At 20.5% G+C, this 18713-nt stretch overlaps 2 protein-coding genes across 2 annotated transcripts; both read left to right on the top strand.

Annotated features, from left to right (window-relative positions):
• Positions 1–145: 145 nt before the first annotated feature.
• LOC122505023 (retinol dehydrogenase 12-like) lies at positions 146–7549 on the top strand. Its single transcript, XM_043616431.1, has 8 exons — positions 146–422; positions 1418–1568; positions 1803–1895; positions 2016–2252; positions 3695–3880; positions 6488–6597; positions 6684–6773; positions 6923–7549. Exons 1-8 carry the CDS (start codon positions 417–419, stop codon positions 7025–7027), a joined length of 978 nt encoding a protein of 325 aa, XP_043472366.1. The 5' UTR covers positions 146–416; the 3' UTR covers positions 7028–7549.
• Positions 7550–8319: 770 nt separating this feature from the next.
• LOC122505022 (retinol dehydrogenase 11) lies at positions 8320–18649 on the top strand. Its single transcript, XM_043616430.1, has 5 exons — positions 8320–8461; positions 12622–12895; positions 13651–13890; positions 16512–16894; positions 18423–18649. Exons 2-5 carry the CDS (start codon positions 12622–12624, stop codon positions 18525–18527), a joined length of 1002 nt encoding a protein of 333 aa, XP_043472365.1. The 5' UTR covers positions 8320–8461; the 3' UTR covers positions 18528–18649.
• The last annotated feature ends 64 nt before the right edge of the window (positions 18650–18713 follow it).

The raw sequence follows: 18713 nt of genomic DNA, 5'->3' as shown, positions 1-18713 counted from the left end.
CAATGTTCTCTAAATAAAAAAAACATCAATACAATGTTGCTAAAAAATTACTTATTATTCTTATTTGAAAAATGAGACATTCTAATAATTATCATAAGGATATAAATGATAGATCGCGCCTTATATAATATGCGTCAGACTGATGTGCAATTCTCAAATACTCTACTGCTGTGATCAGAGAAACTTCCCTATTTAGCGAAAGTAAATTGAATTACGTTGCTTCTTCAGATAGTTTAAATAAATTTCCGTAACAGTAACATGTTGCATTTGCTTCTATATATTCTTTCTTGACAGTTTCTTTCATACAAATATTCAATAAAAATAATTAAGTTTTCCTAACAAAAAAAGTGTCAGTGATCTATATTAAAAGTCAAGTACTCAAGTCTCTTCTTTGTTTGCAACTAGAAATAATTATTATGGAGGTAAATTAAAAAAAAATTATTTGTTGTTATTAGGTTTTATTTTAATAAGACAAAATACTTTAATTTATTTTCAGTTCTCTTTCTTTAAAATTTTTCCATTTTTTTCTAATTTTTTTTTAAATTAATTGAATTTTTTCTATAATTTTATTATAAAAGTAATTTCATGCTTGTTACAAAATTTTTTGTTACTTTAAAAAATTTATTGTTTTTACAATATTGTTATTGCATTTTATTTATTCATTTAAACACCTGATATTATTGTTGTTAAAATATTGTTAGTACAACATTATTGTTGTTACAATATTTTTAGTACAATATTATTATTATTATTATTATACAATACTGTTGATACAATTATTGTTGTTATAATATTGTTGGTACAATCGTTGTTGTTGTTGTAATATTGTTAGTACAATATTATTGGTAAAATTATTGTTGTTATAATATTGTTACTACAACATTATTGTTGTTACAATATTTTTATTACAATATTATTTTTATTATACAATATTGTTGGTACAATTATTGTTTTTATAATATTGTTGGTACAATCGTTGTTGTTGTTGTAATATTGTTAGTACAATATTATTGGTAAAATTATTGTTGTTATAATATTGTTACTACAACATTATATTGTTGTTACAATATTTTTATTACAATATTATTTTAATTATACAATATTGTTAGTACAATTATTGTTTTTGTAATATTGTTGGTACAATCGTTGTTGTTGTTGTAATATTGTTAGTACAATATTATTGGTAAAATTATTGTTGTTATAATATTGTTACTACAACATTATTGTTGTTACAATATTTTTATTACAATATTATTTTTATTATACAATATTGTTGGTACAATTATTGTTGTTATAATATTGTTGGTACAATTATTGCTGTTGTAATAATGTACATTTTTTGCAACATTTTTTCAAACTGATGAATATAATTTATATTATATTCTTGATACAAAGAGTTTATATTTTCTTGTTTCAGAATAATACATATTGTCAAATTTTCGCCTTTATTTTCTACACTTTCTTATTTCTGATAGTATTAAAAATATTCAATACTTTAACGAAAGGAAAATGTTCGACAAATAAAAGATTAGACGGTCAAGTCGTAATTATTACTGGATCAAGCAGAGGTAACTGAACAAAATTTAAAACAATTGAACTGGTTATTAATTTTTCTTTTTGAAGCTAAAAATCATTAAAAAATAAATTTGATCCAAATAACCAACTAAAGGGGTTAGAAAATTTATTTTATTGAAATAGAAGATTACTTGTCTATTATTATCAAATAAATATTTACTTGAATCAAATAATTTTTGGTTTAAATTTTAATCACTTAATATTTTATTATATGTTTTATTTTTTAGGAATTGGCAAATGTACTGCATTAGATCTTGCGCGAAGAGGAGCAAAAATTATCATAGCCTGTAATGATATAACTGAAGCAAATGAAGCGAAAGGTATGAAATTTAAAAGAAAAATTAAGGAATAATTTAAATAATAAACTAAATGTTGATTTAAAACATTAATATTTATTTCGTGAATTATTTTTAATTATATATATACGAAAATGTTGACAGATGAAATAATAGAAATATCTGGTAATAAAAATATTGAGGCACATTTTCTGGATTTGGGTTCATTTGAGAGCGTGAGAAAATTTGCCAAAAATATTATTGCAAAAGAAAAACGATTGGATATTCTTATCAATAATGCAGGTATTGCTTCATCGTCAAATAAAAAAACTAAAGATGGCTTGGAAATTGGAATGCAAGTAAATCACTATGGACATTTTTTGCTGACAAATTTATTAATCGGTATGCATTCATTTCAATTTTAATTTTTAAATTACAATTCTTTTCAAGAAAGAAAATTTTCTTTTTATAGGACATTGTTCATTTTTTCAGTTCACTTGTTTTTAAATTTTAATTTATTAATTAACAATTGTAGGTGTATAATTTTTTTAGTTGTATGTTTTTTTTTTGTTTTTTTTTTGCAAAATTCCGTACGGAATATCTGATGGATTTTGAATAAAATTGTATTAAGTACCTAATAATTTGATTACCTAAAAATTCTGTTAAGTAGGGGAGACCGGGGCGTAATGGCTAACTTTTCACTCTTTGTTGTTTTACTCGGACAGTTTTGTTCTAATTGAATGTTTATCTTCCAGAAAAGTTACTCTGGTATCTCAGCTTTCTTTTAAGACTACAAACGTCCCGATATGACTCTTACTTTTTATTCTACAACAGTTTTTCTGGAGCAATGCAGAGCTCCAAAATACGGCCCGAGCCGGGGCGTAATGGATAACTCCCGGGGCGTAATGAATAATGATTGCTAATTATTATCTACAGTTTCCAATCTTATTGCATATTGTAAATTAAGGTTCCTGGGTATTCCGTGAATGCTATTTTTATTCAGCAATACTTCAACTATCGCTTTTTCAATAATATTCTGTGATATTGGCACTCTCTCAATTTTTTTTGTAATTTCTCATTAAAATCGTAGCTTGAAATCTACTATTTGTAAATTTTAGACCAAAACTTTTAAATTTTGTTAAAAACACCTAAACATATTTAAACTAAGTGACAAGTAACCGCGAAAACAAACCTACACTTCGCCAATATGGTAGGTTGCTTTTTATACATAGCGTATTGCATTAGCCAACACGCCCCGGGAAAAACTAGCCATTACGCCCCGGGGGTACTCGGCAAATATTTGGCTTTTCTTTAACAATACCGGAAGTGTGAATCAAAAATCTCGAATTGTCCCTTAAAAACAAACGTGTCAAGATCGAAACCTCATTTCAGTTTTTTTTTTAAAGCTATTTTTGAAAAAAATAGAACGAAAAAACGAAAATTTTGAAAAGTTACTTTCGTATGTCAAAAATAGTTTTTCTACTATATTTCTTACAATAATGAATAAATATTAATGAAACTCCTGACAAACTTGCAGTATACCAAGTACAATAACTTGTCTATTGTGCGAAATTATTACAATTTACGGTTTTTAAACAAATTACGATTATTCATTACGCCCCTTAGCCATTACGCCCCGGTCTCCCCTAAATATGAAAATTTAATTGGAGAATGCCGGAAGTTCGTTCAAAGCCGAAAGGCAGGAACTATGTATAATAAATAAATAATAAATATAAAAATTTAATTATACTAATATTGTTAGTACATTATTAAATTTTTACATATTTTTTACAGAATTATAATTTTAATAAATTAAAGTAAATTTAAAATTGTTTAATTCACAGATTTATTAAAGAAATCAACACCTAGTCGAATTGTTCACGTCGCATCTATATTACATTTATTGGGAAGATTAGATTTTAATAATATGAATTCTGAAAAGGGAAATAATATGCTTTTACTTTATAGTGACAGCAAATTGTACAATGTCTTGTGTAGTAATGAATTTGCAAAACGTTTAAAAGGCACAGGTAACGATAATTTATAACTATTTTTTTTACTCGGAAAAAAATATAAAATTACTTTTACTATAAAAGCATAAATTAAATTTTTTTTTTAATTTTTTAGAAAAAAAAGATCTTTCTACTTCTACAAACTTGTATCATTACTTCTTTTTTCACAGTTTTTATAAGGATACTAAATTGATATTCTTAGAAAAACTATGAATTATTAATGTAACTTCTTATATATTATTAATTTTGCAAATAAAAAAATTTTATATTTTTAAGAATAAACATCAATTTTTGAATGATTACAAATTTTAGATTTTAAAAATTTACTTATTAAGTTCATAGTATTAAATATATTTTTTTATTATTATTCAAAAATTATAATAAAATTTGTCACAAGAATTTCATTATCTTCATGAATAATAAAATTCTTTAGAATAATTTAATTATTTTCAATAGAATTTTAATAAAGTTTCTCGAAAGAGTATAATTATTTTGAAAAATATTAATTAAATTCGATTATTTTCAAGAATTTTAATATAAATTCAATTATTTTCAACAATTTTAATAAAAATCTTTTTAAAAAATCATTATTTTCAAAATTCTTAATAAAATTCATTCAAAAAATTCAGATAAAATTCTTCGAAACAATTCAATTATTTTTATGAATTGTAAAATTCTCCGCAAGAATTTCAATTATTATTTTCGCATAAATAAGAAAATTCTTCGCAAGAATTAAAATATTTTCATAAATAATAAAATGTTTCGGAGGATTTCAATTATTTTTAATACAATTTTAATAAAATTTCTCGAAAGAATTTTCAGAAATATTATTTAAATTCAATTATTTTTAATACAATTTTAATAAAATTTCTCGAAAGAATTTTAAGAAATATTATTTAAATTCAATTATTTTCAAGAGTTTTAAAAAAAATTCAATTATTTTCAACAATTCTGATAAAAAATTCTTTGAAACAATTCAATTATTTTTATAAATTGTAAAATTCTTGGCAAGAATTTAATTATTTTTGTAAATAATAAAATTCTTCTGAGAAATTCAATTATTTTCAATTCAATTTATAATTAAATTTCCAGGAAAAAATTCAATTATATTCAAGGTAATTTTAATAAAATTTCTCTAACAGGTTCAATTATTTTTAAAAATTGTAATACAATTTTTCTAATCAATTCAATTATTGTTCTCAAAAGTTTTTAATAAAACTCTTTGTAAATTTAAATTATTTTTAAAATTTTCAATTAAAATTACATTTAAAAATTACATTATTTTTATGAAATTTAATAAATTCTTTAAAAAAAAATAATTATTTACAAAAACTCTAATAAAATTGTTTAATTTTCTATGAATAATTTTAACATAATTTAATAGGAAAATCGTTAATTACAATTAATAATAATCACGATTATTTTAAGAACTTAAAAGAAATTCTTCTTAAAATTTAATTATTTTCAAAATTTTCAATAAAAATTATTAAAGAAAACTTTCATATTTTCAAGAAAATTGAAATAAATTCTTCGAAACAATTCAATTATTTTAAGGGCATTTGAACCTTGATGACGTTACACTTTGTGCAAAGCATGTATGACGTCATCAAGGTTCAAATGCCCTTAAATAAAGAATTTTAATAAAATTCTTGTCATGAATTAAATTATTTTCAATACAAATTTTAATTACATTTTCTCGAAAGAATTCAATTATTGAAAAAATGTTGATAAAATTCTTGAAATGAATTCAATTTATTTTCAAATTTTTTTATAAATACTTTACAAGAATTCAATGATTTTCAGTAAATTGACAATTTAATTATTTCTGAAAATACTTAATTTCTTAAATAGAATTTAATTAATTTTAATAGAATTTAATTTTTTTAAATAATTGAATCCCTGACGAAAAATATACATTATTTCTACAAATAATTGACTTTTTGTAAAATATTGAGAAGAATTTTATAATATTAAAATTGTATTTAAATTTTAAAATAACTGAATTCTAGCGAAAATTTCATTATTTTTAAAAATAAATTAATTCTTGACTTGGATTTTATTAAAAGTTGTTTAAATAACTGAACTCATGTGAAAAATTCAATTATTTTTTTAAATAATCGGATTTTCTCGGAGAATTTTCACAATATTTTAAAAAAATAATTGAAATTTTTGAAGAAATTAATTAAAATTGTATTGAAAATATATGAAATCCTGATAAGAATTTTATTATTTATATAAAAAATAATTGAATTTTTTACGAAGATTTGTCATATTTATAAATTGCCTATGGAATTTTTGTTACAATTATTGAAAATAATTTAATTCTTCATAAATTACAATTATTTTAAAATATTTTTATAAAAATACTTTACAAGAATTCAATGATATTCAGTACATTAATTCTTAAAATTGAAAACATTTTAAAGAAAAAAATTATTTAAAAATTTAGGAAACAAAAAAGCAAACAGCAACTAATTTCAAACTGCGAATAGAGTACCGGAATACAACAATATTATTAATATAGATAAACAGAAACTAAAGTCCAACTTTTGATATACAAATAAATAAAAATATAACTTTTAGCTAATTTTATATTTTTTTCAATATTTTCGTTTTTGTTTAAAGGAGTTACATCAAATTCTGTCTATCCTGGTGCTGTGGATACAAATATTTTCCAACCAATTCAATTTACGGGCAGAATTCTAATTTACTTCTTGGGACTCTTTGTTTTCAAGGTAAAAATTTTGAGAAAAAAAAATTATTTTTTTAAAACGAAAAATATCATAATGTAGTAATTAAGTAAAAAATAGTAATTTTATAGACACCAGAAGAAGGGGCGCAGACATCCATTCATGTAGCAGTTAGCGATGAAGGATCAAAAGTATCCGGAAAGTATTTCGTCGATTGCAAGGTATTTTTGAAAATTATTTTCAAAGAATTTCCTACATTTTCTCATAAATAAGTTTAAAATTATTAGAGACAATTTGATCCACTTTGGTATACCAATTGGATATTTTCAAGAAAACTAGAATTCAATTATATTTATTTATTTCTTTTCAGGAAATGAATTTTTTGAATCGTCCCTATAGTGACGAAGATAGAGTAAAACTTTGGAATAAATGCTGTGATCTTGTAGGCCTAAAACCAGAAGAGAGATTAATTTAACATTGCCCAGATTTAGAAATTTTTTTTTTTCTAAAAGAAAATTTTCTAAAATTATAATTTCGGAAATAAAGCTAATGAAAATAAAATTAATTAATTAAATTTAATTTCATACTTGGAAAATAGAAAAATAACAAAAAGAAGAGAAGAAGAGAAATAAGAAACAAAATAAATCGCTTGTGAAAAAAGGAGAAAATTTCATCAAGTGACAGTGAAATTAATGATAATGTAAATAAACTATACTAACAATAAATAGTAACAATTTAAATTAAACATATTAGTTTACAAAAAATATTTTACAAATTTTGTAAATTTATCGCAACCAGGAACCAAAGAGCATCGACTCTGCGACAAAAGTAGAGTTGGTGAAGATTTGTATTGAAAAAAGGACACGCAAGGTTCATTGAACTGGCCACCAGCATCTTAATGGCCTTTCCTTTTATTTGAACCAACACAAAAACGTTTGTAGTCCGCCTAATAATGTTATCCTTTTTTCTCTCAAAAACAATAAAAATTACTTTCTAATTTTCAGTTATTCAGTTAAAACCTCAAAAAAATTTTATTTTTTTTTTCAAAAGCTGATGAATATATTTGGTTCGTCAAAAGGATTAAATAATTATTGATGTAATATTGTTAAATTATTTAGAATAGTCAAATTATTGTTAAATTAATAAATTACTAATTATAAATATTATATTATTACAAAGTTTAATTAGATAATTTAATTTATTAATTTAATATAATTACACCGAAATTTGGGTAAAATACTAAAAAAATTATATTTTGATTCAAATAATTTACTATACTTAAATTTACCATTATTAAATAAATATTTCCTTGATTCAAGCAATTTTAATTTATTTTTATTTAAATCAAATAAATTGTACCTATTTGAACCAAAAATTTCAGGACTTGAAACAAATACCATTTAATTGACTAAATAAAAATTATTTAATACAAAAATATTTATTCTACAATAAGCTAGTAATAATTTATTTGAATCAAATAAATTTTTTTCAGCGAAGTTTCAAATTAAAATTCAAAATTGTAATCGTAATTGTACAATTAAAATCAAAATTTAACTTCATAGATAAGATTACTTTCACTTTTTTTCTTTTTTGAAAATAAACGAACGAATAATTTTTGAAAGTAGATCGTTGAACAATTTCTAAATTTTCTAAATCTTTGAACTTTGATATCGAAATTCAACTTTCTTAAATCATTTGCAAAGTTTGAATTATTTTAATACAGGAATCTGCCACACCAACTTCAAGGTGAATTCAGTGAACTTGTTGTAATATTGTTTGGAGGGGAATACCTGTTGCTTGACAGGTAGGTACCGTAAGTAGAGTCCAGTGCCGATGCAGCTACACAGCTACAAAAGTTTAGTTTAATTCGGACACTCATGAGAGACAAGATATTTCTTAATATTTTAAAGTAAGTAACTTTCAAATTTTACTCATTACAATTCTAACGCAATTAACTTTTTTATTATTTTATTTCATTTCATTTCATTTTTTTCAATTTATTAAAAACATTGTAATTATTAAGAAACAAATTTCATTAATAATTCAATTGAATTTTTTCAATTTAAAAATTAAAAAAAAGGTTTTTAATATTTTAATAATTTAATTTTTAAAAAATTATAATTATTAAATTAATAATCTCTCGAAATTTGACTGACTTTTTGCTTTCGAATTTGTAAATTTTATTAATTAAATAAATTAAATAAATTAACTAAATTAACTAAATTTTTTTAATTAACTAAATTTTACAAATAAATTAGTAGAAATTTGTAAAAATTATAATTATTACAAATTCATTAGTAAATTTTACTAATTCAAAAGCAAAAAGTCAGACCCTAATTCAAATTAGAAAACATTTTTACTAATTCAGATTTAAAGAGATTAAATTTGTAATTTAATAAATAAATTAGTAAAGTAATTCAACTAACAATTTAATTAATAATTCAATTAATAATTAGCAATAAATAATACAATTAATCATAAAATAATTTTAATTTATAAAAAATTAAAAAACTTTTGCTTTCTAATTTTTAAATTGAAAAATTAAATTTAATTCCAAATTTTAAATAAAATAATTAATTAAAACTAAAAATATTAATAATTCAGCTAATAATTGAACCAATAAATTGCTAATTTTACAAAAAAATAAATTAGGGATTCAACTAATCAACTGATTCAAGTAATTAATTAAATTAACATATTTTGTTTGTTATTATTATTTACTTTTTGATTTATCAAATTTTACATTTATTACTTAAATTTATGAGATTAATTAATAATTCAAGTAATAATTCAATTAATATTTCAAATAATAATAATAAAATGAAATTAAAAATGTCATTTAACGGAAAACAATTAAAAATTACACTGTAAATTAATATTAATTAATAAGTAATATTAATAATGTTAATAAATAATATTAATAATAATAATATTAATAAATAATATTAATAATAACAATAATATTAATAAACAATAAGTATATATACTTATTGTTCCTTTTTCTCCTTTTTCTCCGTGTAGCTACTCAACAAGTCCAAATAATAAAAATTTACTCTCTAAATTTAAATTAGTAAAAACTAAAAATGTTTACTAAATTTAAATTAGTGACTGAGTTTTTGCTTTTGAATTAGTAAATTTTACAAATAAATTAGCAGATACTGCTATTTACATATTAGTAAAATTTACTGATTCGAAAGCAAAGAATCAGTCACTAATTTAAATTATTAAGTATTTTTTTTTGCATATTTATTTACATATTTAAAATTTTACACATTTTTTGATGACACGAATATAAATAATATTCGAAAAAAAAATAAACTATTTGCATTCAATGAATCCTGTATATGGTAGATTAATATTTTTTTTTCTTTCCCGCTATATTTCATTTGTTATAAGAAGTTGAAAACCGGTTTTTCCTTAATGGGGTTTGCAACAAAATTGCTCATCCTGCATGGACAAATAAAGAAAAATAATTGTCAAAAGAGAAGAAAAAAGAGTGTGTAATCGTTATACAAAAGTAATAACTGCAAAGATTCGTTAGGAAAATGAATAAATTTATTGGAAAATATGCACGCAATTAAAAAAGTATAAAAACGATAAAAGTGTAAAAATAGTATTTCAACGACATTATTTTGGAAAGAATTTCTATTTCTTATGAGATTCAATGATAAAATAAATGAGACGACTTCAAATTTCTAATAAAATTCAATCTATGATTAAATATATTATACCGTTGTTCAATTTAATTAGAAAAGTTAAGTCATCCTATATTTTCCGTATTTCAAATATTTGTTTTTAATATTTTAAAAATTATTTTAATTTTAATTTTATTTTTATTTTTATTTTAATAGTACATTTATTTACGAATTTCTTTAAGTGTAAAATTATTCGAGAACATCAATAACTTCTTTTTCAAATAAATACTTAATCATTATTATTTTTCTATAGGAATTAAGATTTTCAAATTCAAACCTTCTGAAACTTATAATAAATTTAAGATGACAGAGTAATAAAATCATTATTTTATATCATAAGAATATTGTAACTATAAATTCAAATTTTCAAAAATTTTAATTTGAACCCTTTTCAAAATTCAATTATTTCTAAAAATTCATGCTGTAATGCTTTTAATATTCAATTATAATTTAAAATTTTAAGTGAAATTCATATATTCATCAATTTTTATTAAAAAATGTCTCGAGAATTCAATTATTTAAATACAAAAATAAATAATTTATTAAATAATTGAATATTTCTTAAAATTGGATTTTTATAAAGAAATTTATAAAAAAATTTTAAAATAATTGAATTCTTTGGGCGAATTTTAAAAACATTTTAAGAATAAATGCAATTTTCTATCATTTTATTAAAAATTTTATAAAAAAATAATTGAAATTCTGCGATAAGTTTTGTTATTTATAAAAATAATTTCATTCTTGCAACGAATTTTATTAACAAATTTTTTGAAGAATTGAATTCCTGTGAAGAATTTTATTTATAAAAATAATTGAAATCCGGAGAAAAATATTATTATTTATAATATTAATTAATTTCTTGTGAAGAATTTTATTCAAAATTTTTTTTAAATAATTGAATTTCTCAGAATTTTTTTAAACTTTTTGAAAATAATTAAATTCTATTGAGAAATTTCATTAAAAAATTGAAAATAATTGAAATCTGACGAAGAATTTTATTAAATTTTTTTTTAAATAATTAAATTCCTGTGAACATGTTTATTTTTGAAAAGAATTGAATTCTTGAAAAGAATTTTATTAAAATTTCTTAAATAATTGAATTGCTTTAAAGAATTTTATTTTTTACGAAAATAATTGAATTGTTTCGAAGAATTTTAGGAATATTTTTGACAATAATTGTATTCCTAGGAAGAATGTTATATTTTACGAAAATAATTGTATTCTATGATCAATTTTATTATAATTTTTTAAATTTATAAAGCATTTTATCAAAATTTTTTAAAATAATTGAATTCTCGAGAAAAATTTTATTATTTATAAAAATAATTGAATTCTTTCGAAGAATTGTATTAAAAATAATTGAATTGAATAGGGAAATTTTATTAAAATTGCAATTTTATTAACTAAATCTTGTAAAGAATTTTGTTAAAATTTTTTTAAATAATAGAATTTTTAAAAGAATTTTATTTAAATTTTTCGAAATAATTGAATTTTTCAGAACTATTTTTTTCAATTCTCTGAATATATATTTGAATTCTTTCGAGAAACTTGATTAAAGTTAAAAATAATTGAATTGGTGCAAAGAAATTGATAAAAAATTGATAAGTAATTGAATTCCTGTGAAATTTTTTTAACATTTTGTTTAAATATTTGAATTCTTTTGGAAAATTTAATTAAAATAGTAGATATTAAAAATAATTGAAATGAGGATAATTTTTAAAAATAATTGAAATTTTGCCAAGAATTTTATTAAATTTTTTGAAAATAATTGAATTTTGAAGAAGAATTTTATTATTTATAAAAATAATTGAAATTTTGACGAGAATTTTTATAAATTTTTGAATATAATTGAATTTATGCTAAGAAGTTCATCACTTTTGAAAATAATTGAATTTCTGTAATCAGTTGTTCTTAAAATTTCTATTTAAATTCATTAAAAATTTCATAATGAAACCTTTGAAATTCATCTATTTATGAACATTTTAAACGCAACTTTTTTTTAAAATCGAATTAATTTTGAAAATTTTAAGTAAAATTATTAATTAAATAATTTCTAAGTAATAATTTTATGATATTTCTTGAATAATTAAGTTATTTAAAAAGAAATTATTGTTAGAAATAGAAAAAATTGAAGGGTTTTGTATTAGAATTCTTGGCAATTTCATAGTTTATGAGGTAAACAAAAAATTCACCAAAATTCAGAATTTTCTTATAAATTCTAAAAATTAAATTTTTTCCAGTACTTTTAATAAAAATCCCTGACTTTTCCCTGATTTCCCTGATCAATTCTAATTTCCCTGACTTGTGCCAACCCTGTAAAGTATTCAATATAAATTATTATTTGTCAAAAAAAAAAAAAATAATTTTTTTCCAGATGATGAATTTGAGCATTATATCTTGCTCAACCCTCTGTTATTTGGCAGCAGCTGTAATTTTCGGCGGTGCATTTTTATTCATCTCGGCAATAAAATTGTATTTGTACTTTAGTTTGGGAGTTTGCAAAAGTAAAAATAAAATGAATGGAAAAACTGTTATAATAACTGGCTGCACTTCTGGAATTGGTAAAGAAACAGCCAGAGATCTTGCTAAGCGTGGTGCTCGTGTTATTATGGCGTGCAGAAATGTTAAGAATGCCACCGAATTAAAAGGTATTTTGCACATTATTTCCAATTATGTATAAATAAAAATATACAGATATAGGATATTGTAAGAAGAACTCATTATACTTTGCCACTTAACCAACCAATTGTAACCGTACAATCTGGCGAGAAAATTCTTTGCAAACGCATCCATACTGCTTTCTATTATCTAATGTATGTATGCTTTCTCAAAAATCACTTATTAAATCACGAGATTATTTTTATATCAATTTATTTCCTATTCTAATAATAGCGATGAGCAGAAAAATTAATTCTCAAAAAAATTATTTATTTTTATGATTTAATTAAATTTTATTTTATTTTTCCCTGATTTCCAGACAAAATTTTAACTTTTTTCCTGTATAATAATTTTATCTGATTTAATTTGTTTTATTTAAATTAAATAAAACAAATTAAAAAAATTAAAATTTTAATTTTAATACAATGTGTCAAATAAATTTTCGCTGAAAAAGAAAATAAGCAAAGAATTAAAAAAGCACTACTCTAATAATTTTCTATTGCAAATTAATTCCACAATTTCACAAATATTTCCACAAGTCGCGCTTTGTATTCTAAAGACAATAATCAATATACACTTCCCATTTGAATATTTCCCAACAGTTGATTACAATTTTATTGAACTATAATTAACCGCATTTCAAGAATACATTTAATCGTCTTCTCTTGAAACGATAATTACAATACAAAAGAAAGTTATAAGATATAAAAAAAAAATTATAAAAATAATTATAATTTCTTTACAGATGAATTAGTAAAGGAGACGGATAATGAGAATATAGTTGTTCGTAAATTGGATTTATCGTCTCTTCAATCGGTGCGAGAATTTGCCAAGCAAATAAATAAGGAGGAAAAAAGTTTACACGTTTTAATTCATAATGCAGGAACGGCTGAGACATTCAGAAAAAAAGTCACCGATGATGGCCTAGAAATGACAATGGCTACTAATCACTATGGACCATTTCTTTTGACCCATCTTCTGATTGGTACGAGTCCAAAAAAGTTATTAGCATTTACATTTTTTTTTTTTATTTTTTTGTATAAATAACTGCAGTGAAATCTTATTTTACTGATTATAATTATAGTTTACAATTTTAATTTAAGTAATAATAATTATTATTTTCAATTATTGATTGAAATGATAATTTTTAGTTTTATAATTAAAATTTGAAAAATTCACTTATTAAATACATAACATAACATTCTTTGAAAGAATTCAATTATTTTTATAAATAGTAAAATTCTTCTCAGGAATACAATTATTTCAAAAAATTTTACCAAAATTCATCGCAAGAATTCAATTATTTTTTTCTTAATTCGTTACAAAATTTTTTAAAAAGATTCAATTATTTTCTGAACTTTTAATAAATTATTCGAAACAATTCAATTATTTTTATAAATAGTAAAATTCTTCGCAAAAATTCAATTATTTTTAACAAAATTTTGATACAATTTCACGAAAGAATTCAATTATTTTTTAAAAATTTTAATAAATTCATTGAAACAATTCAATTATTTTTAAAAATAATTTTTGCAAAAATTTAAGTAATTTCAATAAAATTTCACGAAAGAATTCAATTTTTTTCTTAATTCATTATAAAAGTTTTAAAAAAATTCAATTATTTACTAAAATTGTAATAAATCATTCGAAATAATTCAATTTTTTTTTAATTTTCTGAAAGAATCCAATTATTATCTAAAAATTTCCATAATTCCTTCGAAACAATATTCAATTTTTTTTATGAGTAAAATATTATGAAAATATTTATTAAATATTTAAATATTATTTAAATAATTTAATAATTTACTTACATAATTTAAATTTTAAATATTATTTTAGTAAATGTATGAGAAAAATTCATCGCAAGAATTAAATTATTTTTTATAAACAATATAGTTTTTCAATGTTAATAAACTGCAATAATCAAATATTTAATTATAATTATTAACAGACACTAATATTTAAAAAAAAAATTTTTAAACTCTTTGTTAAGTTCAATTATTTTCTAAATTTCCAATTAAAATTATTCAAAATAATTTAATTATTGTCAAAAACTCTAATAAAATGGTTTAAAAGATTTTAATTTTCTATCAATAATTTTAATTAAATTTTAATATTATTTTTATAAATAATAACATTCTTCGAAGGAATTCAATTATTCTCTTGAAATTTTTTAATAAAATTCTTTGCAAGAATTTAATGATTTTCAATACCTTATTGTTAAAATTGAAAATATTTAAGAACAAAAATGATTTAAAATGTTAGAATTCAATTATTTAAATTAAAAAATAAATAATTTATTGAATAATTAAATGTTTGTTAAAATTGAATACTCATAAAGAATTTTATCAACAAATTTTTAAATAATTGAATTCTTTTGACAAATTTTAATCAAATTTTTAAGAATAATAATATTTCTCGAGGAATTTGATTAAAAAAATTAGATCAAAAATAATTAAAATCCTGCGATGAATTTTATTATTTATGAAAATAATTAAAATTATCCCAAGAATTTTATTAAAATTTTTCTAAAATAATTAAATTTTGGAGAAGAATTTTATAACTTTTGAATTTAATTAAATTCTTCCAACGAATTTTATTCAAATTTATAAAAATAATTGAATTTCTGTGAAGAATTTCAATTATTTATACCTATATAAATAATTGAATTCTTGCAACAAATTTGATTAAAGTTTATGAAAATAATTGAATTCCTGAGAAGAATTTTATTATTTATGAAAATTATTGAATTATTACAAAATTTTTATTAAAATGTTTAAAAAGAATTTAATTTCTGTGACAAATTTTATTATTTATGAAAATAATTGAATTCTTGCGAACGATTTTATTAGAATTTTTTAAAAATAATTGAATTTCCAAGAAAAAATTTATTACTATTAAGAATAATTGAATTCTTGTAATGAATATTGTTATTTATGAAAATAATTGAATTTTGCAAAAAAATTTATTAAAATGCCGCAAAATAATTGAATTTCGGAGAAGAATTTTGTAACTTTTGAATTTAATTAAATTCTTCCAACGAATTTTATTCAAATTTATAAAAATAATTGAATTTCTGTGAAGAATTTCATTATTTATACCTATAAATAATTGAATTCTTGCAACAAATTTGATTAAAGTTTATAAAAATAATTGAATTTCGGTAAAAAATTTTATTATTTATAAAAATAATTGAATTCTTGAAAATAACTTTGTTAAATTTTTTTTTAAATCATTGAATTCTTGCTACGAATTTTCAATTTTATACAAATCTTTTTTAATACTTAATATATTTTTCGAAAAATTTTATGAAATTTTTGTATTTTAAATAATTGAATTCCTGTGAAAATTTTAATACTTATGAAAATAATAATTTAACTATTTCGAAGAAATTTATTAAAAATTTTCGTAAATAATTGAATTCCTGTAAAATTTTGACAAGAATTAATTTATTAAAATTTTTAAAAATAATTGAATTTTGAAAAAGAATTTTATTATTTATAAATGTAATTGAAACTTTGACGAGAATTTTTAAAAAAATTTTGAAAATAATTGAATTTCTGGAATCATTAATGTGTTATGTTTATGTCCAAAATTTGTTTAAAGATTTACTGAAGAAATCAGCTCCAAGTCGAATAATAGTTGTTGCCTCGGAATTGTATAGAATATCAACATTAAATATGGACAATTTGAATCCAACGACAACACTTCCTGGCTATTTGTATTATGTGTCAAAGTACGCTAATATTGTTTTTACATTGGAATTGGCAAGACGTCTCGAGGGCAGCGGTGTGACGGCCAATTGTCTTCATCCAGGAATGATTGACAGTGGAATTTGGAGAAATGTTCCAATTCCATTGTCATGGGGACTGGCACTAATCATCAAATCATTCTTCAAAACTCCAAAGCAAGGAGCTCAAACCTCAATACACTTGGCAGTGTCGGACGATGTTGCTAAAGTGTCTGGAAAATATTTTCTCGATTGTCACGTAAGAAATTTTTATATTTTTTATTTTTTATCTGCTTTTTGTTAAAATCAATTTTTTTTCTAATAAGTCTCAAACTCACGCGACTATTGATACTTTTTTTATTGATTTTTTTCTGTCTTCTATTTTCTGTCACTATTTTTCTAAATAAGTTACTAATGACGCTGGTTTCATTAAAAAAGGCCCCAATTAATTTTTTAAAACGAGATTTTAATGTTAATTTAGTGTAAAAATTTCTAGAGGAAAAATTAATTCTAAGACTCTAAAAAAATTTGAGACGATAAAAATATCGAAAACAGACTTCGCACTCGATAATTAATTTTAAAAAAGTAGCTTTCAAACTAAAAAAAAGTAGTAAAAAACTATAGCTATCAAAAATTAAACTTGACGACCAAAAAAATTCGTTTTAGACACTTCACAAAACTGACAAAAATTCCATTCTATATTTTACTTTCCTGACTGTTTCCCAATTTTCATCAAAAATATTTACTTCTTTTTTAGACTGCTATAATAAATTGAATTCCTGCAACGAATTTTCTTTTTCAGAAAAGAATTTAAATATTTATAAAAATAATTTAATTTCTAAAAAGCATTTTATTATTTATGAAAATAATTTAATTCTTGCAAACGATTTTATTAGAATTTTTTAAAATAATTGAATTTTCAAGAAGAAATTTATTACTTTCAAAATAATTGAATTCTTATGATCAATATTGTTATTTATAAAAATAATTGAATTTTGCAAAGAATTTTGTTAAAATGCCTCAAAATAATTGAATTTTTGGGAAAATAAATTTTCTTATTTATCTTTAAAAATTGAATTCTTTCGAAGAATTATTTATGTAAATAATTGAATTCTTGGGAAGAATTTTATTAAAACCTAAAAGAATAATTGAATTATTTCAAAAAAATATAATTAAAATTCTATTAAAAATAATTGATTTCTTTCAAACAATTTAAATAAAAATTTAAAAACAATTGAATTCCTGTGAAAAATTCAAATATTTTTGTAAATAATTGAATTCTTACAAAAAATTTAAAAAACATTTTTTTAAATATTAAATGATTGATTTTTTCGAGGAATTGAAATTAAATTATTCAGAATAATTACATTTTTGATTTTTTGTAGCAATTCCTGTAAAATTATATTAAAAATAATTGAAATCCTGCGATGAATTTTATTATTTATGAAAATAATTAAATTCTTGCTAGGAATTTTATCAAAAATTTTTTTTTTTAAAATTGAATTTCCATGAAAAATGTTATTATTAGTAAAAATAATTAAATTATTATGGAGAATTGTCTAAAAATTTTGTTGAATAATTGATTTTTTCGAAATTTTTTTTAAAATGCTATATGCTAAATTAAATTAATTCCTGTGGAAATTTTTTGGGTGAAAACATTGGAATTGGAAAAAATTTTTTTCGTTTGAAATCATACTATGAATGATTGCATTTAAAATTAATGTTTTTACAATAAATATTATTCTTTAAGAAAATTATAATTTTAATAATAATTATTATTTTTCCAGCAATCATCATTATCTTTAGGAGTATCGGATCCAGCGAAGGGGAAAAAATTCTGGGAGGCTAGCGAGGATTTTGTTAAATTACAATCAATCGATCCAAAGATTTAAAGAACAAATCTGCGTATTTTTTTTATTCCGCCCATAAGACTACTACTCAATAGATTATAATTAGTTCAACTAGACCTTCTTTATAATCATTTCGAATAAATTATAGTTTTTAAGATGACAAAGTAATGGTATTTTTATTCAATTTTTTTCAGTTCATTCATTTTAATTTTTCCTTTTTATTTTTTT

The sequence above is a fragment of the Leptopilina heterotoma genome, unplaced genomic scaffold (assembly GCF_015476425.1).
Source record: "Leptopilina heterotoma isolate Lh14 unplaced genomic scaffold, ASM1547642v1 Lhet_33, whole genome shotgun sequence".
NCBI lineage: Eukaryota > Metazoa > Arthropoda > Insecta > Hymenoptera > Figitidae > Leptopilina > Leptopilina heterotoma.
This window is presented reverse-complemented; position numbering and strand designations above follow the sequence as displayed.